This window comes from Salarias fasciatus, chromosome 11 (genome assembly GCF_902148845.1).
Source record: "Salarias fasciatus chromosome 11, fSalaFa1.1, whole genome shotgun sequence".
Classification (NCBI taxonomy): Eukaryota; Metazoa; Chordata; class Actinopteri; order Blenniiformes; family Blenniidae; genus Salarias; species Salarias fasciatus.
Window position 1 is genome coordinate 14,454,180 of NC_043755.1, and position 27,812 is coordinate 14,481,991.

General features: G+C 43.7%; 1 protein-coding gene across 4 annotated transcripts in view; it reads right to left on the reverse strand.

The window, feature by feature from the left end:
- ptprub (protein tyrosine phosphatase receptor type Ub) overlaps nucleotides 1–27,812 on the reverse strand; it is a 157,835-nt gene that overhangs the window by 70,140 nt on the left and 59,883 nt on the right. For all 4 annotated transcript variants that reach the window (XM_030102729.1, XM_030102728.1, XM_030102726.1 and 1 more), the window contains exon 3: nucleotides 5,042–5,313. In XM_030102729.1, coding sequence (XP_029958589.1) covers nucleotides 5,042–5,313 — 272 coding nt within the window. The remainder of the gene's footprint in view (nucleotides 1–5,041; nucleotides 5,314–27,812) is intronic.

Sequence of the window (27,812 nt, forward strand, 5' to 3'; positions counted from 1 at the left end):
GGTGAAAAATGCCAAAGGATAACCATAAGAGAATGACAGAGATTATTGAATCGGTGTCAGCAATGGCAATTTGCACTCAATAGCATTTCACAAAAAAACCCTTTTCCATCATTCTGGGCTCAGCTTGGAGGGCTCTCAAGACACCGGCAAGAAAATAGGAGATCATCAGACAAAGCAGAGGCGCCACTTCACAATTACAAATCATTGATGTGTCTCCTGGGTGCCAGCGTCTTGCTTTCATTTTTTTCCAAACGTGGTGAAGTTATGAAAAGGGTGCGTTTGATTTGAGACATGTCTGCATCTCATCTTCACAAAAGTTCTTCAAGGTCTCCTGACTGAAGGTCATGACATTGGCCACAGCCAGCATCCTCACATAGACTTCTATCTCTGGATACATCACCTGCAACCACAAAACAATTAGTTTCCAGCTACATTTCTGCTTTCAGTCATGTTCTCCTGTTGGTGACGCTGAAATCTTAATAAGACTGAAGAGCCATTCAATCGGCGGCTTGACAGAAGCTCCTGTAACAGGCGGGGAGAGGCGAAGGCGGGAATAAACAACATGTGAAATGAGGAATGTAAAGCAGAGATAAAGAAGACTGACGCTTTCTGAAAAGGGAGAGGTGAGGCGGTGAAGAAGTGAGGGTGTCTCTGGCAGTAGCTGGCAGTCCTGAAGGCCTGATAGCATCTTTAATATTTGATACCAAGGTTCTCCAGGTAGCGCAAACACACCAATAACAGGCAGATCGAGATATGGCAATGTGCAGCACGCACACACACGCACACGCACACACGCACACACACACACACACACACACACACACACACACACACACACACACACACACACACACAACTTCTTCAATCAAGACATCTCAAGGTGATCCGTCTCCTCCACATTTTCAGTCCCAAAATCCATCGAACTCTGAGTCCCAATTTCAGCACTGTGATGGGAGGAGGTGATGCACATGTAATCCATGTCACCTCTGACATTAAAATAAAGGTCAGCCTGATCAGACAATTCACACCAAAATAACTGAAGACACGAACATGTGGAGGAATAAAAGGATCTAAGCCCTGCATTAATGATAAAATCTTGGAGCATTAGAAGTATAATTAATGGAAAAAATATTTTTCAAATCACCAGGCGGGTGAATTAATGAGCCGAGGCTGATTTGGGCTTTCGGCATACTAATCCCTTTGTTTTGGTGATTATCAGAACATTTCTGGGGCTGGTTTTTTTAATGGCATTCGACAATGACATTTTGGAGACAGAGGCAGCCATTGTGTGTGTCGTAAACACGGTATTTCATTACACCCAATATCGAGAAACGAGCGACCTTGACTGTAATCTCACATCTGTATCTGTGCAGAGCAAAAGGCTACGCTGACATTTTGTATCCCTGCGCTGTCGACGAGGAGCCAGGTTCTCTAATATGTCCTGGAATCTAATAAAGCAGAAACCCCTGCGGATTTGAAAACTGTCTTTAAAACGATGTGTATTCTCCTGGGACTTTTTTTTTTTTTTACTTGGAGACAAATATAAGAAGTGCTTATTCTCCCTCTGCCTTGCTGGTTTAACGACAGGGTGCATCTCAGCCAAAATCCAAAGAGATGGCATCATATACCTTTTAAGAAGCTGATATAATGAAAACATTCCTGTATTTAATGTCACACAGGTTTTATCTAATGTGGCAGTAAACTGGAGAAATTCAAACTGCAGCAGATTTCCACATGTTCACGAATAAATACTAACTGTAATGTTTCTGAATAACAACCAGCGTAACAAATGACTATAAAATGAATAACACTAGTTACATTTTTTGATAAAAGAATGGTATTTGGATAGAAAAGGTGTCATGCTGAGCTCTGTTCGATGCTTAAAATTGGTCTTTAATAATGTCTGATCAACACAGGACAAAGTAACGAGCGTGCCCCAGCAGGCTGTTGTAGCGTTAGCTTAGCTAATGGGTGGATCGCTCATTAGCCTGACCCAGGCGGTGCAGACGGCTCAGCTCATGTATCACAGCAACACTACAATAATATAACTATGAACACATCATTAAAACATCTTCATTAAGATTTAATTTATTATACTTTTCACTATCATCAACAGCTTAGCAAGCTAGCACCTTTAATCAAGGCTACATTTTTAGAAATGGAGGCCGCCTGATGCCTGAGATGCTTCTTAAAAAAAAAAAAAAAAACAGGCTCGTGCTTCCTTTCTTTCATCGAACAAAGCACAGCCACGTGCTGCGAGCCGGGACCCACTGTCATTCCACAGTGATGAGGTTTCTGACTGCTGAGGGATTAGTCATGTAAGCCCTGGTATATGTGACTCTGTGGGGGCAGCTTGTTTTGCTTCCTTTGTGCTGGAGAGCGGCGTGGGGTCAGCCGAGCAGGAGTGAAACTGAAGACGGGAGCCGCAGCAAATGGAAGGCGAATCGCTTTAATTCCCGGATGCATTTTCTCCAGCGCTGCCAATACCTGGTGACCAAATCCCAAATATTAGCAAATTTAATCCAATCAATTTGAAGTTGCTTTTTTTTTTTTTTTTTTTTTCCTCTCTCTCTCTGAAATGAGATAAAAGCAAGGCCATTAGCAGTTTAAGCTGTTCTATTAAAAGGCTGCACTGTCAATACTAATTTAAGTGTTTGGCCCATCTTCTTCTCTGGTACAGTTTGTCCTGTCTTCACTGCCATCTCCTCCTCCTCCTCCTCCTCCTCCTCCTCCTCCTCCTCCTCATAAGCCCATTACCAACCTTCTCCTAACAGGAGCTTCTCATTGGCAGCCGCAGCAGGATTCTGACTCACCTGTGAGAGCTCGCTGTTTACCGGGATGCTCGCCGGACGGCGAGACAAGGAAGTGAAGGAGGAAAGGAGGACGCGGGGCAAACACAACAGCACTCAACAAAAGGAAAAAGGCAGAGAGAATAAGACGGCTGGATGAAATGTGCTGCTCCTGTATTTATGAACTATCTGTGGTGATGTTGTGAGAGGGTGAAACAGTGGTAACTGAGCCCGTTTTATAACAGAGGGATTACGGCTCAGCGCTCGCCGCTTTTCAACAGAGAAGCACTCTTTAGTGAGACACTCAGCCACTTTCAGCTCCCCCCCGTAAAACATTCAGCATAAATAGCAACTGATATTTAATATATTTAATAGGGGCATTGTTAAAGTAATGAGTCACACTGAAATGCCATCAAAAGGAAGGAATTTGACAGTGAGGACCTCATTATTTGCTGTAAAGCCGAGCCGATGAGCGGCTTCACTGGCGGGGCGTCCTTGCTAGACTGTTTATGAGGGACGAAGCTCGGGAGAAGATGCGACTGGCGGTGGCCCTGATTAGCCGATATCACCCGTCCTCTTGTATACTGATTTGTAGCAAGTTAGAGGACATCAAAAATACTCTTATCTGCAGCTAGTGTCGGACTTAATGGGCTTTCCAGTGGCGGTTTCTTTTTCAGAGCATCTCCACGGCACGCCACATTTGGAATACGGATCAACCCTGGTGAGACGACTCAGTTTTAACTAGACAGAAAGCAGGGTATCACATTTTATGAAATATTATAATTCACTTGTTGCGACTGAGAGACTGAGACCGCTTCCCCGCCCGCAAACACTTCAGCAGTCAATGTGGGCTCATGGTTAGCTTAGGATTAAAACTTGAAGGCAGTAAATCAAAGGCTATTGTTGTTCTCCCCAAGGGGAACGGAAAAAAAATAAAAATCCACCTCGGCCCACCTTTGAAGCTCAAACACATTACATTTAGTTTGTTTAATTAATCAAAAGTCACCGCTGCCTGGAACTCCCAATGAGAAACATGAGTCCAGGAAATTACGGCACCGGGCCAAAAAAAAAAAAAAAAAAATCAGCCATCGGTCCAGCAGAAACGCATTCCTCCATACAAACAACCTGCTGCAGCCTCACGCTGTGCAAATCGCTCGGGAAGAAAGCGGCGTGTTACTGTTATGAGTTTCAGTGGAACGTGTGTTCTTTCCGACCGTCTCCTCCTGTTTTTCTAGATTAAAATAAGATTATCCCCTGCCTCGTAGTGAATATGCAGATGTAAAAATGGCGTAAACCGTCTAATCTTACTCTCAGCAAGACAGAGCATATGTACATATCTCAAAATGTCTTACATTTAACAACAAATCCCGTGATAATTCCACAGTGAGACAGCAGAGAATTTGCATCGTTTGTCGAAAAACATCTCTGTTTTATTAAAATAACTGTGACAAGGTGTTTAAAAATGTAATAAAGCAGCAGAAACTTTCATCCGGTTAAATTTCTATTGACAGCAGAGCCTCCTTTAAGCCAGGTTTGTTTGTTTGTTTGTATCTTTCAACCTGTGGTTATTTATCCTTATTTTCAGATTATGTGACACTGCTAGTGAAGTGTCACTGTGCTACTAGCGTCAGGTTTGTACAACGTCGAGGCCTATTATTTACATAGTAAAGGTCACATCTTGCAGGGCTGAATAGGATTTAATTAAGTCTGGGGATTGACAGTTCTTGATGAAATGCACACTACTCAACTTAATTGCTTTTTGACAGCTTCGCAGAGTGTGCAAAAAAGAAGAAATTAGATTAATAAATGGATAACCCTCACCGCTCACCTGACTGTGCCAGCTGCAAACCGTGGCACATCGGGCGCCGACAGCACGTGCCAGTCGGCGTCCGTCCGCCAACCGGAGGAAGGCGGCGGCGCGACGAGCGGCGGGCTGAGGACGCGGTTTTCGGAGCCCCGGAGGCTGAGCGCTCCCGTGTGAGATGTACTCCGGCGCCTGGAGCGCCAACACCAGCCGCACTCGCGAGGGAATCGGCGCTAATTAAATTGCAAATGCAAGTAATTAACACCAGATTCACCTCAAGGCGAAAATGAGGAGTGATCAACAGAGCCTTACTATGTAGCGCTCCCCGGCTTTACAAGATATCGGTCAATAAGTCAGCAGATCTTTATCAAGCAGATGAATCTCTTCCCCGCTGTGAAACTCCATGATGGGCGAGCTCTGAGGAAGCGTTCTAATCTGTTGCACATACCTGGTATTCGTTGGGCCAGAAGGTGCTGACGGCGAGCTCCACCTGGTGCCACTGCTTGCCGTGAGTCCCCGAGGCGTTCCACACCGGGCTGCCCAGGGGGCCCCCGTTCACCCGCACGTACGCCCGCAGGTCCCCGGGACTGTGGCCGTCGCGGCTGTACAGGAAGTAGCTGAACTGGACGCAGTGCGTGTCGTTCTCACTCAGCGTCTGGAGCAGCAGCTGAGCACGGTGGCCCACGGCATGCTGGGAGGAGTTCACCAGCATGTAGGATCCTGAAAAGAGAAGAAAAAAAAAAACTACTGATCAGACGGACGTGGGGAGCAACTATCGCTCTGGACACCGATTATTCACTTTTAAAAGTAAGACTGACTTGTTTCAGAGTTAATCTGTATGTTTCTAGCAGCGTCACATTCCCGTGTTCAGGCTGTGATGAGCTATTTATTGTACATCACTACTTTCCCAGCTGTCTGCCATGCATCAGAACCAGACATCATTTACCAGTTGAATCGCTGAAGCACGCATTAAAAAATGTCACCAAGTCAGTAAATCGCCTGTGGTGTTGAATGTTTTTTTTTTTTTTTTAAATTGGAAAAATGAAGACAGCCAAACAGACATTTGTGTTATCTGTTACGTCCATGTTTCCTGAGGCTATAATAGCTTTCTGGACAATGGGTCTCATTTATTTTTACTATTTGATTACAGAGTTATTTTCCTCCGGAACTTGAGCAAATAAATTGAGCTTTGATGTAATGTCCTGTAATAATATTTTAAATACTAAAAAACTGTCAGTAATTTGCATGTAAATTAAATTAAATATTGTTGAAATCTTGAGGGGGGAGCGGATGAATAATTCATAAGACAAAAATTGACACCTACAATTACATGTGGAGCTTCCAGAACTGTTTGTTTTCACGTTGCTGGATCAGTTGGTAGCATTGTGAACGTCTCTGTGACACAGATTCGTTCAGCTGATTTGTGCATAACTGGCACGCCTGTAAATGAGCCACTGAGGGATTTTTGTTAAACAGACTTGTACACACCAAAGCAAACATGTCACAAAGGAACAAAATCTGTTTTTAAACCACTTTTACTGAGATGAATCAGTAAGGAGGAAAAAAAAATAAATGAAAGTATTATCCGACAACTCAGTGCGATGTGTGTGTGGGTGGCTGATAAAAGAAAGAGAAATGTGCGCTGTGCAATAAGAGGACGCGGTCGGTTCTGGCCGAGGCGGCAGGGGAATTTGACACGCCGATCCAGACCGAGTACTGACGGCGGGTTTCTCTCTGCAAGGTGACGCCAGGGTAGAAAACCAGATTCGCGAAACCCCCTCCGCCAAGCTCGCTCTAATCAGGATAACATAACCCCATTGCCCTTTGCCTAGCATCTGTCCTGCCTTCAGTCTGCGCCCGCTAACGTGATTAGCACAACAATGTTTGGAGACCTTCCTGTGTACTCACATAATCAAGCCTGTTGTCTTTCCACTCCAAGGTCTCTCTGTTCCCAGTCAGAAATGAGCCCGGCAGGCCAGACAGCCGCAGCCTCGGCGCCAGGTGTCCTCAAGACTTCTATTCTGCGCTTGGATGTAACAGTATGTGAATGCCGGACTGCCAGACTGAGAAAGAATTCTTTACATCCCACACAGTCTGCACCTCTAAATTGATAAGTTTCCCCGAGCAAAGAGCAGACGCTGCTCCCGCTAATGTGTTCACACCTCCTCAACAAGTCACCGTAACAGCATAAGCACCGTGTCTTATGAGCACGGCTCTTCAGCTTTGTCTTTCTCTCAACCGAGAACCAATCGAGACACCTGATGGAGCAATCAAGAGCTGGGAAAATACTTATTACCTCTTCAAGAACAAACAAGATCATGAAGTTTCACATAATGTGATTGAGATTCACGACCCTTCACCTAGGAGCTGTAGAGAAGGTCAAACTGAGTGCAGATAAGTGTGTGTGTGTGTGTGTGTGTGTGTGTGGTCACTACCTGGAAGCAAGACTATGGCCTTTACTGCAAAGCCCCGCTGCTCTGCAGCCAGCTGTCAGCAGCCTCTGATTTGTGTCTGGTCCCGGGCCCGGTACCTCGGCACCCTCATTTCGCTTTGCTTAATTAGATCTTTCACAATCCGTCTCCTCTCCTGCACCCCGCAGGCCCACAGGGGGCCCATAAAATAAGAGCAGAAAAAAAAAAGAAAGGCCGAGGTGCTGCAGCTGCACCGTGGGTTATATCCTGCACGAGTCTCCACCGTTATATATAGACATTATTAACGCCTTTCTGTTGACTCTGCAAGTAACTCTAATGTCACGTGAGGACATGAAACGAGTTGCTCGGCTGCCCTTTAACCCGCCTGGAGATCCAAATCGAAGATAGGTGAAGTCATACATTTAATAAGGTGATGTATGATGGAGAAAAATGTCTATGAATTAAACAGCGTGACAAATTAAAAGAAGGTGCTGAGCACGTTTTATGCTGGACTCCTGATAACACATGCACGCTTGCTGATTGCGAGTCTTATATAAAACACTGGTTCATGCGTGCTGGTAACTCTTGAGAGGTTCGTCTCCTGGCAGCGTTATTCAGAGCCAACGAAAATGTTCTTCAGTAAATATTTGCATCCGGAGGGTGAAAAGTGCAAAGTATATGCTTTGAACAGAAAACAGCATAATGGAGGAGACAGTTTTACTCCACGCCGTCTGTCAGGAGAATCTTTGCAAGGAAAAATATTTGCAATTTTAAATAAAGAATAGTAATATAACAAGAAAGCCTTCAACAAAATAGAAATATTCCCATAAATAATTGTGTCTGGGCAGACATAACAAAAGATAACAGGAGACAAGACAATCTCTTTGTATTTCAACATGTTCCCTTTCAGACTATGTTGAACAAAAGTGCTTCATTTTTTTCCCTTCTCGGGTGATGTTTGTAAAAAATCTCTCGATGTAAAAAAAAAAAAAATAAAAAAAAAATCTTTTAGCAGCGGCACACGCTGCTCTCTCTGCCCACCCTTCTCCACTCTCCGTGTCTGAAGTACAGAAACATAACATGGCTGCCGAAGCCCTCTGAAAAGACGGCAATGACAAAAGAAATGTAAAAGAAAAAAAAATTCAATTTGGTCCTGACAGCTACCCCATTGACAGTAATGTGGACTTCTTATAGAGAGGACCTTGACAGGGTCAAAGATTGGCTGTGAAATCCTCCTGCATGGAGGGGCGTACTTCAGGGAAGAGAACCATATTAGCATTATGGCCGGTCAACCTAGCTGCACATATAGAGACGGACTCTGAATAGCATCTTCAGAGGATGCTGGGGAAACAAAGAAAGTGCGATGCTCTCCTGAGAGGCCAGAGTCACTGTTTGCCATACAGTGACCCTCGACACTGTTCTGCCGTTCAATCCTTGGGAATAATCTGAGAAGTACTTCACAACTCTAAGTTGTCAGCCTTGATTTGCTTCAACCCTTCCATTGCACGCTTCGGAGTGTAACCTTCAGCATGTCATTTGTGTGTAAGCCTTCATAGGTCTGTGCGGCAGGAGAGCTCTTTCACTCTTTTTGTTCTCCTGCTTGAAGTCATTTCAGCTGTCGGTTTAGTGACACACAACTCTGCAATGTGTCGAATTACACTTACATAAAGAGTCCACCGGGCTTCACTGGAAAACTATTTGGGTTTAATGACATAAGACTTTGTTTTTTTTATATGCTGAGACATTCCTATTGTTACAGTACAAATACTGAATGTTCGGGCGTCTCGATTAATTTTGATGTATTCATTTAGCTAAAAGTTTTACATGAGGAGGTGTGAGAGGTAAAAAGCTGATTTTGTTTTTGTGCAAGTTGAGAATCATAATGTCAACTTCAGCCCAAAGTAAGGAATGCTTGTGTTGATCTTATGCTTTCAAGATAGCATCCTGTTTTAATAGATCTGTCAACTTTGCCCCCATTAAAAACAATCTGCTGAGTGACTGATCTTGAAGTCGGCTGTGAGGAGACTACAGGGGAAAAATACCGTTCTGCCACCCAATTAATTTCATGCATATTTTAAAAGCAGTTGCCTTTTTGTTTTTTTTCTGGACCCTGTTTAACTTTTGTTTTTGCTTGGCTTAATTTCCAAGTCAGTTGCGGTTAATTGCCTCTCTATGTTATTTGGCAGCGTGAAGAAATACTATAGCTGGACACTGACGAAAGTCCCTTGATTAGTTTGTTGCTGCAGAGTTCTTCTGCCATCCCCAAATTACTTTCTATAACAAGTTCCCTTTTTATCAATAAATAAAAATGCATTTAGGGGACATAACCCAAATAAATATTTCTTTGCAAGTCACTAAACCTATCTTGTCATAAACTATTTTTTTTAACAACATTAAGATCAGAACAACTTAACAGGAGAAAGTACAGTATAATATCCTTCAAATAGGCGATGAGCATAATTTGTGGATTCAACAGTAATGTACAAATCATAGAATGACTTGTTTTAATGTACAGTCCTGCTGTTTGTCACCAGAAAAATAATGGGCCAAAAGAGAGACTGTAGCGGGTGAAGAGGATGGGACCCAGCACTGAACCCTGAGGAACCCCACAGATGACTGGATCAGATCCAGAGTTTGAACTCCCAGTAAAATCCTTTGTCATTGAGGTAGAATTTAAAGATGTTGTCATGTAGAACAGCGGTTCTTGAACTTCCCAGTGTGTACCACCAGAGAAAATATGGAACTCTCCAAGTACCGCCAATATGGCTGACCTGAACATACAGGTTAAGTCCATTAGCTGTGGGATGGTTATTCATGTGCTTATTTTGAGTATAAATTTCTTATGTTGCATAATTTTTTTATTCTATGTTTTTTACTGTTTTGATCATTTTCTTTATTTTCAAATAAATTTTTATAAAAGATTATGTTTATGGCTTGCTCCCACGCACCACTAGATGGAATTCGCATACCAATGGTGATTCATGAACCACAAATTGAAATAGGTTAGAGGATTTCACGATCAACTGCATCAAAAGCTGCCTAGAGATCCAGAAGAATGCTGTGAAGAGAGATCGGATCTAAGTCTCTCATAGAACATGACTTTAATGTTGATTGTGGGTTTGTTTTTTTTGTTTTTTTTTGAAGAGTAGGCGTGATTTCAACAGCTTTTGGTGCGGATGGAACATGATTGGTTTGGAGAAACGTCTTTATTATTCCAGTGGTTAAACGGCCGATGGCTGCAGCGTTTGCTCTGACCAGGTGGATGGTTTCATTCCCCTGATAATCTCCTGCCATGTGACTTCGAGGCGGGTGCAAACTCCTAAACTGAGGGTCTGCAGCTGGGAGTGAAAAGGAAGGGGAAGTACAAAAAGGCTGAGGGGACGGTGTCGATCAGGACAGTATCGCGGTATCCCACTGTAGTTTCTCTGGGTGAGAAGTTGGTTTAGTGTGGAAAATAGCTCCTTCAAGTGTTCCGGGGCTGTTTCTGATGATATGAAAAACTTTAAACGTGTTTATTTCTGGGACTTTGAGTGGGTCTTTTCGCTGTTTTCAATCGGTTGGATTGCGGAGAGTGAGTTCAGTGCCTGCATCCTGCCATTCAAGGCCGCGTCCGGCTGCCTTCATGTTATGCAGCTTGCTAACAAACCAGGAGCTGCTGCAAGTAAACCTGACAGTTCTGCCTTTCACAGGCGATTTGGATCAACGTAGTATTGTAGTACACTTAGTACTGACTAGTACTGACTTACTGATGAGAACTCATCATGTTTTTCCAGTTCCTGAAGCAAAATTAGCTTTAGATCTGATGTGGAGAGAAAACAACAATATATCAAGAAATAAAGTCAAAGTTTTAGCAATTCTGTGTTTGTTGCTCGTTTGTTACTCATATGATCTAAACTGATGGATGTTTTAATTAAAAGTTCAGTTTTAATTTTGCCTATAAGCACAAGACCTCAGAAATACCTTTTAGAACTGGTATGTTTCAATTTTGAAATGTAAATAATTCAAATACTTTAACCAATCAAGCGCCTGTATCTCCATTCAGCTAAAGAACTTGAGAGCTACTGCAACCCACTTTGTAATATGTTAATATACTCACCATCAGAAAGTAATTTTCCTTATCGGCGCTTCTATTTAAAAGCCTTTAACTTGCTCCAATGATTAACGAACTTTTCTCAACTCATCTTTCAAATCCTTTAATTAAATATCCTCAACAATAATCCTCCTGTTCAATCTGTTGGTCTTGTCTTGTTTTGGTTTTTATATTTACACTTTTATGAAAAATGAAATACGGCACAATTCAGTACAAACTGCAATGGCACACACACACACACACACACACACACACACACACACACACACACAGACACACACACAAAGACAGCACCTTTCATGAATTATACTCCAAAGCACCATAAAATCTGATAAAGTTCCATCCATCCATTGATGTTCCTCCCAAGGGCAAAAGAACATCCATAACAAGATTAGGACTGATCCAGCACATCATAATTCACATGGAGCAGCGCCGGACTACAACCTGGTCACAGCCTACGGGTGACACTATCTGTTGCGAGCTGCAAACAACACAGAAAGTGAAGGACATCAAACGCTGGGAGAGGTTTTGGGGCTGCAATACAGTAGTGACGGGTAGAATTACAGGATGAAAAAAAACGTAGCAGTCAGTCACAATAAAGGCTAAACTACATTTACTTTATTTATTCCTACCTTGCTTCTGTCCCAAAGATTTTCTCTGAAGGAGCGAACAGAAAAAAGCTTGATTCTTCTGACATTCAAGGCCAGGGTCCAAGTAATCTCAAAAACACACAAGCAAAGGTCTGAATATAATGGGATCAATGGCTGTGATGGGCTTCGAGAAGCGTCCTTGATGCTGCTTTGTCCGAGCCCTGGCCGCCTCCCAGGCCCACTGGCCTTGATGCTCATATTTTCACCACGAGCTCTCTCCTGAGGAGGTCAGGAGAGATTTCAGACTCAATCTCTGAGGGGCCGACGTCCCCCAGATGTCTATTTGCCGCCGTCCGCAATATCCTTCAGCGCAAATACATGACTAAATAAACAAAGAGCTAAAAACCCAGGAAAGAGCGCAGTTCTGGCCAGTGCCCTGAAAAGCACATTAGCGCTGTCATTTCCCTGATGTTTAGTCTCACTCTGAGAAAAGCTGAAATGCACATATAAAATTGCCTCATTATGTTGCAAAATTGTTGAGGGAGCAGCGCAGGCTTTCAAACAGAAGATACTACAAACACAGACGTAACTGCCTTGTCACTAACAGCAGATGTTAATGTGTTTATGATCCATCGCCGCAGAAAGTGAACGAGGAATAATGTTGTTGTCTGATTCTTTGTTGTTTGCCTCTCTGGCCTTATGGGTAATCTGAGGCAAGGTTCGACAGGCATAAACATCTTGGATGGAGGTTTTGGTAAAAGGAAACCCGTCGTGAGGACAGACAAGCTCCCTTCCTAATGGAAGATCTCACACTGGGACAGAACAATAAGAAGACATCACACAGATTTAATCGACTTAAGCAACGACACACAATGGCGGCGTTCGCACTCGGGGGGGTGAGGCTGACCTTATACTCAAAAAGAAAAGCAGCACAACGGCATTACGGATGTGTTCTCCTCCATTACCAACGTCAGCGTCTCTATTCATATGAAAGAAATACACAAGACTGTCTTTATATTGATATTTTAGATGATTCTTTTAGTGTTTTTTTTCCTTTTATCTCTGATCTTTAAATGTCTTTCTTGAAAGAAGTCAAACAATTTAAAATCTTTTTAGGTTGTTTCAAATGTTTTTTTATATATTCTGCAGCAAAACAGAAGACAGACACAGAGACGTTAGACTCAAAATTAATGTTGCGACACGTGACAGGTTCTCCCACCACAAAAAAAAGAAGGAAACACGGGCCACAGTGGTAACAAAAGCAGATTTACTACTTAATATTATTACCCTGGATGCAACTGGAGGTCGTCGACTTTTATAGATGGATGGACAAAAGCAATTTCACATTTGTAGCCTGCAACCATCAATTCTCAGGGCTGACACAACAACTGTAGCTAGCAAATCACCGACTGGAGCAGGAAAGCTAATTATTCCAATGTTAGCTTTGGGATTTGGCCAGAAACTCATCTCTTTTTACAAGAGTTGTAGGAAAGCTTTTACTGTCCGAGACACTGGAATCTAGACACACAGATCTGATGAAATAAATAACATATTAGATGTTGAACGATATAATAGTTCACTTTTCTGTTGTGATACAGTTGATATTTGACATTATGCTGCAGCCCATCCTCTGGTTTTCTGTCTTAAAACATCTCTTTATCTAGATTTCTGGATCGACAGTGACACCTCATTAACTGATGCAACCTAACAGCATCAGACACATCGACAAACCAGAGATCTCTGTTCTCTTTAGTTCACGGGACATGGATTTATTTTAAAAACAAGATCAGCCATTTTCTGTGTAGCACCTCCCACCTCATTTTCCAGGTAATCCAGGGTCAGATCATGAGGAGCTGGGACTTGAAGGTCCACAACTGTGTTTGTGTTTCTTTGGTTGATTGTAATCTGATAAATTAAACTTGTAGTTTTTGGTAATAAGTTGATGGGCACATGTGAGCAGTTTTTGCTTTGAGTTTTCCACTCCATTTGTAAAGGAGCCATTTTTTCCAGGAGCTGATTTCATCTTTTTCAACAGAATTTATCAATAGAAATTCAAATATTATTTACATTTGTTATAATTTGTCATTTCTCCTCATCTGATTCAATGTACTTTGTTTTCACCAACAACAAACAACCTATTAAACACAGAGAAGACGACGAGGGGAATGTTTTTTTTTTTAATTGCACTCACATATTGACTCTTTGTTTTTGTATGATGCAGCTTTAATCTGTATGTCTGTGAGCCCATCCAGTGACGTCTAGTAGAGAATCACGTCTGTTCATCACGTGGAGCTGCCTGAGGGCCCAATAATCAGCAGCATATCATATATGTACCTTCAACCTTTTCACCTTCGCATAGATATTTGTCTATAACCTCTGATTTATGTCGGAGAAAGCAAATCAAGCTCCTTTACACCAGGGACCACATCAGAAACACAGAAGCACTGGTTGTATCTGTAGAAATCTAAATATGTAACCACTTCCAGACATGAAGAATCTTCAGTTCTTTAGTGTTTATTCTGCTTCTTGATAAACTGTTTAATTATTTTTAATTTCACTTGATATTTCGTTATTTTTATCATTATTATTTAGGGGTTAGAAACCCAAATGACTCCAGAAAAGATGAACCTGAATAACAAGATAAATGTAAAATGACAGAGACAATTACGTAAGTATATCCTGCAGTGATTGCAGTCTTCCATTTCACTGGCGCAGTGTTTTAGCTAAACATAGTTTGTTCTGTATTTTGAGTAAAACAGAAAGATGAATTGTGTTTTATGAATGCAAAATTTTCTTTGACCATATTGGTGTGTAGACACAAAAGTACACAACCCGACAAGCCTGAGCCTGTCAGTCGACACCCAGGTCGTAATAACACCTGACCGATCCCCGCTGCATAAAACAGACTGAGTCCATCTGAAGGCTCGGTAAAGACGTTCAGACAGATTTGCAGACAAGCACAAAATTAAATGACTACCGATGTGCAATGCAGTGATACGCTGCCATGGCGCAGTTTATGAGGAGGCGCCTCCTGACAGGAGGCTGACTTGAGCTGAGGGTCACCGGTTCGAATCCCACAGCCGTGACCTGTCAGCTGTCCCTGAGCAAGGCCACTGACCCCCGCAGCTCCCTGGGCGCTGCACCGCGGCAGCCACCACTCCTAGAATCAGGATGGGTTAAACGCTGAGGAAGAGGGATCAATAAAGCACACACATTCAAAAACTGAGACATTTTATATAAAGACAGATCTGGTGATCAGGGCCTTGAATTGACACGTTTACCAGAATTATAAGGGTGAATCTTCCATTTTTCAGGAAAGAACAAAGGAAACATGATGAAATGGTGCAATGACCCCTGGCAGCGTGTTGGACCAGCATCATCATGGCGATTCAGTAGTTCTTAACACTACTGGATGAGTTTTGGTCCACACACTAATCATTAATGAAATGCTGCTTGGTTCCTCGCACAAACTCAGACTCTCTTTGATCCGCTGCTAATGTGGTGATGTGTTTTTATATCAAAGCAGACGTACTTTGAGAAATCTATGTACCAGCTTTACTCCAAACCCTGACAGACCAGCTGAACCTGTTTACAGCTGCTAAGTTGAAACTAGACAACCACTGTTTGTTCAAGGGGGTTAGCAATCAGTGCAATTCAAAACAGACAACGGCAAACACTCAATTCAATCTGTGACAAATAAAGAGAAGCTCCTACAAATCTGATGTGAGACACTTATTTGAAATTGGCACTTTTTTTTTTTTTCATCAGATCACATGCCGGCTCTCAGACGGTGACGCCAAAATGTCAGACGAGTGAAAACAGCGGCGCTGGCTGCACAGGAGCCCTTTCCATTGCGTCTGAATCGATACAGTCGTCTCCCAGCTTTGCATCAGGCCACGCAGCGCTGACAGGTTTTCCATATCCCGGCCTGACACACCATCTGAAGTGCAGAACCTAATCTTAGTTACACCCCCCCCCCCCCCCCCCCCCCCCCCCCCCCCCGACTCATTTTATCATTCACAGTTCCAGCTCTGTCACACTCATTCTCCCCCATTCATGTCATTTTTCATTATCAGCACTATCATCCATCACGCAGCGCCTCTCGCTCCCACACAATATTTAAAGTAGTGTACAGTATTGACATTTTCTCCTCTTTAAAACAATCTACCCTCGGGCTGAACTATCTTTCATTGACCAGGGATTAGCTTCATATGACACACACTCTGTCATTTATTAATACAATATTTACTCCATCAAGATCTCATTTTTCATCTTCACAGAGTCTATCTTTAGTCAAGGCCTTGAAAGCATTTTTTCGTGATCTAAATCCTGTATCCTCATTTTCACTTGCCTTCATTTAAAATGCAAAAACAGAGCAAAAGGTGACAAAAAGGAAAGTATTGAATCAGTGCGGCACCGCGGGACGTTCTTAACCTTTTCCAGTGTGCTCCCTTTTGTCTACTCCGTTAACAACTCATCTCCTTCTGCTTCCCTCAACTTTATCTTATCGCCTCTCGCTAAGCGAAAGCCACGACTGGTTTTCTGCGCAGGTCTTTATCGCCACGTCCAACGGAAGAGCAGAGCATTACCAACGCCCCTGGGGAGGAGCTGGCTGCAAGAAAGGAAGAGCGCTGGGAGAAGTGTGTGTGTCGGGATGTATGTGGCGGTGGGTGGGTGGGTGGGTGTGATGTTGGAGCGGAGAATAAATGAAATACGAGCGCTATTGTCAGAGTAACCGCTGCCTTCCAGCTTTTAAGAAAGATAAGGCCACGTCAGCAAGTGTTGTTGTCTTGCTTCTGAGGAAGGAGCGGCTGGAGCTGACCTTTCCAGCCGTCCTCCAGGCAGTTCAGGATCAACTGCCAGATCTGTCCGGGAGAGACTCGGCTGAGTGGACACACACTCGAAAAATGAAAAAAATTAAATAAAACAGGAAGGGAGAAGGATGTACACTTTTTAAATGTCTGTTCATGTTTATGCATTAAAGCTCGAACCAGTTCTGTGACAGACACCGAAGTGGATTCAGCTACAAGTCTACACACTAATAAAGGCTCCCAGATGACTAGCGTCACATTTTTATGGTTATATTCCCACAAAACATGGTCATCAAGGTGATATTTTTTAGATGTGATAAGCCCTCCTCCTCCCCACAAACCCTGGGGTGCTTTGTACCCCTCCATCACCCACACTGCATGTTCAGCCTCACGGCGACTGGTAACTGATAGTTTAATGCAGTATTTCTAAATCGCTTTCAAAAGCCATGAAAAAACATCAATCTTGTGGTGCTAGTTAAAAGTTTTTAATCTGAAAGTGGATCTGCAAAGTGCTGTAGCATGTGCAGTTTTGCAATAAAACATTTTTTCATCACTGAAATTGGTCTCTATAGCAAATAAAACAAATTCAATCATGAAATGTGTATTTAAAGTGGTAATAAATACCCTTGCAATAGTTTTTTTTCCCATTAAGTTATGAGGGAATGCTTGTTTAGAAAAGGCATCGTGTGATAAGTTGAAATGCTCCAAAATTTTAACAACGCAGCAGACAAACAAGGGATCAAAAAAATCACACAAATCAGGCGTGACGCCTTAAAAAAATGGCAGTACGGTGAGCATGTAGAGCCAGAGCTAGAAATGAGCACAACAAAACAGCCTGAGACGTTCAGGGATTTGTTCGTAGATCTGTTCATCCATACTGTACATTTACCATGCTGTCACAGAGAACGAGTGACGCTGCGTAAAGTGGAACTGGACCATTTAAAGGATCGTTAGAGGCGCCGCTTTATTATTAGTTTGTTGTTGATTTTCCTTCTTTAGATATAGAACAAAGTCAAGCATAAATCTCTCTACTCAATAAGCAACACTCAGCTAACCTGGGCAGGTTTTTAGTGAGTTGAACACTACTAAGAGTAAGAGTTTTTTTTTTTTTTTTTTTTAATATTTAGGACCAAAAGTACTGGAACTCTCTGACAGGAACTGCTGAGAAGCACTTGAAGACAACCAGAGAGGCCCACCACACTTAAGTGGGCCCACTGATTAGTTTCTCCTCAGAGCTTGAAAGCAGACTAATCAGCAAAATCAGCCAGACTGCAGACCTGCGTGTTCAGAGCGCTGCGGCCGACCGTTCAGCCACAGGGCTGAACGCAACGCAAGGGCGAAAAAGAACAAGGCCCTTTTAGAAACAATCGCACGCGCCGATCGCTTTCAGGTCAACTATTTACTGAGCAGAGAACATGACACACTCATGCAACACCTTCAGCGCAGTGCGGGAAACCAGAGTCAAAACCAAGTGTCTTGCTCCAGTCCCAGCCAGGCACAGAGAGGTGGAGGCTTCTGCCACCCGGACAAACACAAACGCTAATCTCTCACACACACACGCGTATTTTCCCACATGACGGGAATTTGCGACTGACTAAAACAGATTAGTTCAGCTTTAACTGCCAGAAAAGCAAATGAAAAGCATAATTGCACATTTGTCCTTTAACATATTCCGATCTGTTGAAATTGGTCTAAAGAGGAGCTTTGAGACACTGATTAACTGGAGCCACAACCTTGCTGCGCGAATAAATAATCTGAAGGGCGGGGCCTCCAGTACCAGCAGTCCCCTGAACACAGCAGCATAATACTGAATAGTTGTGGCTCTTGGCCTGTTTGGATTTCATTCATGGTGAAACATCATTTTATTTCTATTTTTTTTAACAGATTCAAAACATAATATTGAGCGCTTGCTGTTCACAGGAGCAGCAGTGTGTGATTACAGCAGGGGCACACCTGGTGGCCTTGGATGTGATCAGCGATGTATTCTGGCTTTAAAGTGAATGAAGCGTGCATCAACATTAGCAGCCAGTTTAAAGGCGCATTACAGAGATGCAGATCTGTAGGGTGTATAGCGGGACAGCAGTACTGCTATCACTTCTTATGTACACTGGTCTGATGCTCACGTTGCCTGTCAGACAGCAGCTGTGACTCGACACACTCCGCCCCCCCTGCAGCACACTGCAGACCGAGGCGCTGGGAGTGTGAACACGCTGGGAAGAAGCTCGGACGCTCCCGTCACCCTGCTCAGTCGTAGTAACTATTCCATAACGCTCCACCCCCCCCCCCCCCCCACCCCCCAGCACCCAGCACTCAGCAGCACTTTATCAGCCGATCATCGCCGACTGAGAACACGTCTCACATCCCCGGAAGAGGTGCCGTCTCCCTGAAGCACAATTAAAAAGCTTTTATAACCGAGGCTACAGTATTGAAAAGTACAGTGCTTTTTTATTTATATAACATCATCCATCATGATCAGAAGATAAAGCATCTCTCTCCATTAGGCGAGTAAAATATTATGAGTTAGAATTTCAGCGATGTACTGATAGCTTAGTATTCAGGCAAAGTTTATACTTAATGAGTTCAGTAACTACTTGACTTTTCATAAAATCGTATTTCCTTAAAGGTTATATGCCATCACAGATATGTGGAGTGAAAGTTCACTTCTCGCCGCAGCGCTCTGAGCACAGAAACTCCACGGTTTCAGCAATGCTAAAATGTTTATGGAAACGCTCGGAAATTGACATTTACATAATGTCTAATTATGTGCATGCAAATCAGCGGCGAAGCATATATCCAAATGTAACTTAGGCAGGAGTTTCCAACAATAGCGGCTCAGACAACGCACATATGGCTCTGCCTCGCTGTCCTACATTCACCGCCTACGGGGCATTCGCGCACTCCTCTGAAAGGCTTGCCCGTTTTGTTTCGCTGCAGCAACCAGGCCTTGAGGGCTTCAGCCCAGTTAGCGGTTCCCCCGAGCAACAGCGCCGAATCGGAGGAGGGAGGAAGGCATATTGTCGTCTGTCGGGCTGGAGCTTCTGAATGAGTCCAGGTTTGACGCTCTGTGTTCAGATCCGCCCGACCTCATCGTCGTCTCGGCCTCATCCTTGACCTGCCTCTCCACGCCCTGAGAGGGATCCAAGCAGAAAGCCTTAATGGGGCGCTATTAATTCATTTCCTGCCAGCTACTGTACCTTAAAATGCTAAATTTAACACTCCTGCAGACTGTTTAAGTGTTTTCACACTTTTTTCTGCTGTGACAGGGAATAATAACTTGTTTGAAAATACTACAGGGATTTTAAAAAAGTAGGTAAGTGAAGAAACAAACAAATAAATGAATCAAACAGAGCTTTTTGGATGGCACTTTAAGTAAGAAGCTCATGAGACCTGAGATGGAAATTTTTCCCGATGGACACAGCAGAGAGGCAGATCATCCTTTTTGTCTGCGACACTCAGACAATCCACCAACAGGCTGATTTCTAATTCGATTTCCATTAGCCCCTCATTATCAGTGATTGATCCCATTAACATGTCAGCGTGGCAACGGGCCCCCTTGGTAAGGCTGCGGACGGACAATCATGGTCTGGTCGTCTGCCTGGACGCGGCGCTGATGGGCCGGTCACAGCAGAGACGATACGAATGACAGTCTGAAAATGCCTGGATATTTGAAACCGCCTTCCCACACATCCCTCAGAATTACTCATTTTACAACAACAACAAAAAAAAATGTCACGGTGAACATAACAGAGATATTTCTATTTGCTTTTGCTGTTTCTCAAAGTCAACATTGTAGTGATTTAATTGTATGGCTGCAGGCTCACTACATCCCAAGATATTAGAGTCAACTGTGATAAATCAGCATAACAAGCCATCGAAGCAAAACAGCCTCATATACAATCTGCTCATTTCCTCCCTACACACACACACGCAAACCCAGTTTTGCTCACACACACACACACGTATGCGCCTAATCTTCAAAATTCGTGTCAGAGTGATGTCAACAGATGCAGCTTAAACGGCCTTCAGCATGCTTTTTAGTAATTACTCAGCTTGTTTAAAGGAGTCTTTGCCAGCGCCATCAGCAGAGTTGTCCACCCACACGGTCCCTCCCAGAACACTTAAGTCCCAGCGAACTCCGCCAGCCTTTTCCCCGGTGGACGCTAGCACATTTACAGCGTTTCAACAATGACAGAGCGGCTCTCTGGCCGGGCACATTTGTATTGTGGCGGCGCGGCGCTATGACCGCCGACGTGGCGCAGCATTTATTCTGCCGCACTGGCTTGAATGAAGCGGCGTGAACAACAGTGCAGCCACGTGGCGGGCTGCGCGGCGCAGGGGGGGGGAGGATCACGTCCACGGCAACGTCACCGAAACAGGCTTTAAAGGCTGATGGATGGACAGGTGCCAGGCTCAGACCGAGATGAGGCCACAGTCTAGTGCCAGATAGATAAATCTGGGGGAGTCACTGATAGGCCGCCGAGCCGTCATAATGACAGGCGGGCTGCAGCCACCGGCAGGAGGCTGCACTTCCGCCCCTCCCAGAGGTGTACTGTGCTTGTGATTAACTGTCAATCCCCCCCGTCCGGTGGGCAGACGCTCGCTCTCAGCGAGAAGTACACATCATTGTGACACCGACTGTAGCTCTGACCTTGGCCTCTGCCAAGAATGGCTGTGCACATGTCTTTTATCCGTGTAGCACAATTAACACAGAGCTTCCCTTTTTAGCACTTTTTTTTTTTTTTTATCAGTGAGCCAGTGAGGATGATGAATGGATGATCACTGTGCCGGTTTCATGCGGCGGGTTAGTTCATAAGTACGGTTGAAATTCAAATGTTTCAACTCTGTTCTAAAAAGTCTGAATATTAATTCATGAAGTTCCACCCATTATGCAAACCTTAGAGATGGCGGTGGTCCAAATTCGGAGGTCAGGCATCGTTAAAGCAGAGCAGAGGAAGAGCGGTTTAATGAGACGACATTAAAAGCTGCAAACGGAGGAATATGCAGAAAAATGTAGGAAGTCTAAAAGGAATATGGTAACTGTTCTATGTATTACACACACACACACACACACACACACACACACACACACACACACACGGCCTTCATTAACAAAATAAAACAGCAAAGCAGATTAATTTACTTTTTAATTTACAGAATCAGTTTGTCTTTGACAAAGCAATTTGTTAATATTAGTTTTATTTCTTTTAATACTGTTAATTATTGTGTTAAATTTGTTTTGTTTCTATTCCTTTCCAGTGACTTATAATACTTTTCGGTTTATGTCTTCTTATCATTGATAATGATGTTTTCTTATATTTCTTATCCTTAACTTCTGCCTCCTTTGTTATTCATATCAACAAGACATGGGCATAAATATATATTTTTTGTTCTTGTGAAGAAACTATTTTGATAATGTGCAGAGTGTCCAAAGTTTTAAGGTCAGAAATAAAGACAATACTGCGAAGTGATTTCTTTTCTTAAACATAGTTTTCAGTGCAGTAAGTAACAGCATGACTCAATCTGTCTCCTGCACGGCGGCTGAAGGCCGTCGGTGTGCAGGAAGAAGCATATATATCACTCCTGAAGTGGCCGATGTAGACTGGAAATGTGATTCGTCATTCTCAGCAATGTCAAACACCGCAGGTAAACTTCCTGATAAGCTTTCATTTATCGCGCCAGAAAGAATACAGATTGTAACGTGAAAGCTTTTGCTCTTCATCTGGAGGCAAATGCAGAAATGCTGGAGTCACAGATCTCCAGACCTGAGCACACACACACACACACACACACACACACACACACACACACACACACACACACACACAGGCCACACGCCACTGACAGGGAGGAGGCAGGTCAGACTTCTGCTGTGCAGTTTGGATGAACCATTGTTTGGCTCCGACATGAAACAAAAGACTTTCGATATGTTGGTGCCATCCTGCCGTCCCGTGCCAGTCCCTGCTGCCGCCTTTGAAACCAGTTCACATAAACGGAGCGCAGACATTAGGGGCTCCAAGTTCAGCCCGAAATGTATTTCCTGTGTTCACACTGACACAGCTGTCACTCTTCTGCCTCGTAAATGTGCTTTTCAATCACAAACGTATGTACGTTGATTTGTGTTGGTTTTACAATTAAAGTTCAGCTTGATTTTAATTCAATTCCTTTAACCTATTCTCACTTAGTCTTTGCTGTGAGGATGAATCCCAAACAAATCCTGGGAGAACATCCAGATTCATGCAGAAAGAGCTTCAGTCTCTTTTAGTTTTACGGCAGCAGTAACTACAAACCACCACTTCGTCAACATGCTCCCACATATGTAAAAAAAATAAATGAGGAATTTAAGATGTTTTTATGCAAATTAACAGGTACAGCAAAGCGGCAATAAGCGCTGCACGGCGACTGTGGCTGCCAGTCGATGAGAAACGCCTGTTGTTTGAAAACAAACACCTGCTGTGAGTGGAGATGGTCTCGGCTGTGCTATTGAAGCTGTGGCTGTCGACACAGCGCCGGCAGGATGCGCTCTCCCCAGATGAAGGCCACGCTCAGCCCGAGCGTGTATTTCCTGCTGTCCTTTTGTAATGATGACACACTTACCTGCAGACACAGAAAGCACCTGATTGCCGGCATTATTCACAGCTGAAAGTCACGCTTGTAGCCCACGAGGAAAGCATGGTCAGTTGGAGAAACACTTTCTTTTTATTTTTTTTTTTTTCCCAGCCATGAAGGTGTTTTCTGCTTTCCAGAAGCTTTGTTTAACCTCCAATTGATTACTGCCTCTGTTGACCCAGAGCACAGCCTTTTTCTTTTCTTTTTTCTGCCCTCTTTGTGGCGCCTGTCTGCCATGTGCCATCCTTGTCTTGACAACGACACGAGGAGTGGGGAACAAAACCTTGAGCAGGAGAAAAAAATAAATAAAATAAAGAGAAAGGAAGAATAGACAGAAATGCAGCAAGGCAGCAAAGTGGCGCAGCCCCGCACTTCCCCAGTCTTTGTTTTCAGCACGCTGCCTTGGGTACGCGACCGTGCACACTAAAATACAATGAAGAGTGATTAAAAGAGGCGCGGTGAAAGCTAATTTTGCCCGTGACTTTCTGCTTCCTCCGCCGCATGTAATGCCGGAGCGGCGCTCTTCTGTTTAAATCTACTCTGATTATTCCCGTCCTGAGTCTAAACTCTGATCTGGAGTCGTTCCTCATCACTAATGTACAGAAGTCGCCTCTCGGACTGGAGTCCGGCTTTTCAAGCGTTTATTTCTCCATTTAAATAGCAGTCCGTCCCAATATAGAAAAGAGAAACAGTCACTGAGCATACATATATTACATTACTTTGGTACTGTCAGCGAGCCATGAGGGAATTTAGAAAGTTGACAAAGTGCTTTACATTTAGAGGATAGCGTTGGAGCTACCTACAGCATTTCTCGTCAGGCACCGCAGCTTTGGGTTTATTTATTTCATTTCTTTATTTGCAGAGCTTCCTTCAAAATAATCAATAAAGCAGCACACAAAACCTTTTCCCTCCCCATATCACCCAGCTTTGAAATCTCCATGGACAGCCCAGACTCTCCTTCACCTCATTGGCTGCCAGGGCTTTCATCTGCACCTATTGCTTAAAAAGGATCAGAAACTGTCAACTGCCAAACTCTGAAGAGCAGCGGCACGGCCATTAGGCAACCGTGGAGACTGCCGCGCTCGCTTTCACAGGGTTTGCAACAGAGGAGCGGAGAAAAGCCCTGCCAAGCCCCAGCCTAAGGGAGCTCCTGCGAGCTCAGGGCCCGATTCCTCCGCCGACACCCCGGCCCCGCTCATCAGTCTGCTCGCAATCAACAATAGAGCCAGATGGACAGAGACCAAAAGATCCGCCGGCTGGCTCCGTCCTGTGCAGCCAGAAAGCAGAGCGCTCAGAACGAACTTAGCAATGCCATAAGGACCGTCGCTCCACGCGTCTGAACAGGTGCACGGGCGCAGCGCATAAAGATTCCTTTTACCCTTTTAATTATGCGTCCAAGCTTTGCTGAGCATGCACATGCATTTTTACTTTGTCTTTTTTTTTTTTTTTTTTTTCCCCCACAGCCTGACCTTAACTCAAACCTGGAGGCTGCACAAAACAAATTCCACTGCGGCCCGAGAAGTTTGATGTTGATCCCATCCAGACTGTATAAACCAGCATATGGATTCCCTCTATAGGCTTCTGACTTCACTCTACAGAGGAGGACGTATTATAGCTCAGCTTTGTATATGAGATGCAATGTGCACAATTTTTTTTTTTTTTCACAAGGTTTTGGTGGATATAAATATAAAAGTTTCAGTAGTTCATGGCACGTGGAGGATGAGATTGAATCATAAATTGTCATGTGCGAGAAACTGACTGTTTGCTCAAACTCATTAATTCATCTGTCAGAGGGTGGCTATAAGTAGAACTGACAGACATGCCAGTGAATTTAAAGTTGTTTTAAATATAAAGCTCGTTATTCTCAGTTTTACAGACACCAAGCTGTTAAATGAAAGTCTACAGAAACAAAGTAGCAGGTAAGTTTTTTTGGGGGTTTGCAAGTTCTTCCTGTGCCTGTATGGGCTTCCTCCACATCTCCCAGTTATTCTGTTTTGGACCCTTCTAAATCAAAAAGTTTCACCCCAGGAGGGTTTCTGACCTGCGCGTTATCGTTCCTGCATCATGATGCTTTTGGACCAAACGTTCAGGCATCCTTTCACTCCGACACTCCAGCTACCATCTCTCATAGCTAAACAGATCTTCAGACACTTTTTTTTTGTTCTATATCTCCACAAGCTGCTCTTTACGATAATCCCACAGCAAATTTCAGCGAGACTTTGGCTCAACCCCATCAAAAAAAAAAAAAAAAAAAACCCGGCGCTAACTTCAGACCTTCAGCTTCTGCTGGAGCATGCAGCGTCTGGAGATCTGGAGGTCTTGTGAGATCAAACGCCGAGCGCGCCCTCAGTCTTTGTTCTCCAAGAGAGCGGGCTGCACGCTCCTGTGTGGTGCGGTGACCTGCTGCACCTCGGAGGACACGAGGTCTTTGTGAGATGAAGCTGAGCACCGCCCCGGGTCAGAAGAAGAAGAAGAAGAAGAAGAAGAAGAAGAAGAAGATGAAAAAAAAGGGAGGAGCCCAAAAGCCAGAAGCGTTTCCAGACGAGCCTTTGAACTGCTGGATACGGCTAAACCTTTACGCTTAAGACGTCAGAGGGAGGATTTATGGCTTCGCCCTGTCTCGGTAAACAAGCGGGTCTGGTCTGCCAGTCCATCCGCACACACACACACACACACACACACACACACACACACACACACACACACACACACTCACACATCCACTATATACAATTTCATGATCTCCTGCAGGCTAGAATTAGTCACGCGCTCTATATACACACTCGAAAAGGTTACACAATTATACTGTACCAACACGGGCACTTATACATGAGAGCTGATTTAAGCCTCGCCTTTCTTCGCCCGGGCTTTGAAGTGTTCTTCTGCCGCTCTTGGTAGTGCGAGGAGGTTCGACCCGCTAAAACCCATGAAAACAGGATTAGTCTAGTGCCGCTTCCTAATTAATTGTCGGGATGTTTGGCTAATAAATCTTGGTTATCTAGCCCTCTAATCGTAGCAGGAGATAGCGCAACTCTGACCCAGCCACTGGAATTTTTAACAGTCTGTGCTTTCTGTAATCAAGCTCCAAGAAATGTGGAGGGAATATCTGAACCTAATTCAATTAAAAAAGATAGGCCGGCGCATTGCGAAAATTGTTGTGCATCATTAGATTAGCCTCTAATTGGCTGTGTTCTGCAGCGGGTTTGGCTTTACATAGTTTTTAAAAACTTTTTCTTTTCTTTTTTTTTTTTAAATACAAGGTGAAAATGGGAGTTTCTGGTAAAAAAAAAAAAAAAAAAAAAAAAAAAGAAAAAGTACAGCTCCCAACTTGTCAAGGTTCAACTAGTCCCAGTACACAGAGTCGAGTACAGTAGGTGGAGTGCCTTGAGACTCACACAGCAGCAGAATTTTGAGCTTAAATAAATAAAAATAAAAATCCACCCTCACACCTCGAGGCATCCGTGCCCACAGCAGCGAGCACAGGTTGGAACAGTGTTCGCCGGCGTTCGGCTGCTCCTGCCCTGCCACAGACGGCGAGCCTCTCAGGAGATTTGAAGCCCGGATCTTAGTCTGCTGCAACTTGTCTGAGCGCGAAGGCATTTCGAATGCGGCGACCGCGGCTCTGGAGAAGTCCCATGTCATCCCACTCCCCGATAACACGTTACAGCCGGGTGTAAAATGAAAACTCAAAGAGCCTGATGGATATACTGAGAGAGGAAAAAAGAGAAGCGCAGAGTGTGTGAATGAGTGATGGATTCGGTGTGGATGAGCAGAGACAAAGGTGTAAATGTCTGAGGACAGCCTGAGAGTCAGCGAGGTGGAAAATGTGTGTGTGTGTGTGTATTTCGATTATTCAGGGGGTGACGACACACATTTGTTTAGACACACTGTCTCATGAAGCAGCACACCCACACGGTGTTTATCATTACTTTGAGCAGAGCAGGTTAGGCTGGCATTAGGTTTAGCGCCGCAGTGGTGAGTAATTTGTGTTTAACTAACAAATGAGATTGCATATGCATTCGTTTTTTTCCCCTGAAGTCTTAATGAAAGCAAATTTTAAACCAAAAAGTTTGTCTCTCAATATCAGATAATCAATCTTCAGTCTTTGAGTCCTTGTCTCTTCATAATTTTATGGTTTTTGCATAGATTTCCTTTCTTTGAAAGGTTTTTATTCAGGTTTTCACATAAACATCTATCAGAGTGTTACGTATTATCAGGTTTTCTATAAATTACATTATTTAATCAAATTGAATTGCAAATCAGGGAAATTTAGTTGCTCCAACTTTTATTGCTGTTGTTACTAACATTATTTTTATGAGAACACGGTTATATCTGTTGATTTTGTTTGTGCTGATGGGTGAAATAATATAGTTATTAATGAGGGCATCGGCCATCTGGAGCCTGACCTGTGGGCCATAACAGGCCCTCCAGCCAGACTTTGGACATGCCTGGTATGACTGAATTACAAGTCCATTTTAGTAGTTTGACCTTTTGATCCAAAAACCTTCCTCGACTCCCGATGTTCCTGATATTCATGTCTATTGTTGCCGATGTTCGAGCCATGAGCCAAATTCATGATTCATTTTCAGGAATTGATTTGTTGGTTAGCGTTGAGATTAAAATGTCAGGTCAGGCCAAACAGAGACCGAACAGGGTCGGGATTAGAATTAGTTGCGTTGGCCTTGAAATAGAAATAAAGAAATGGTTCTGG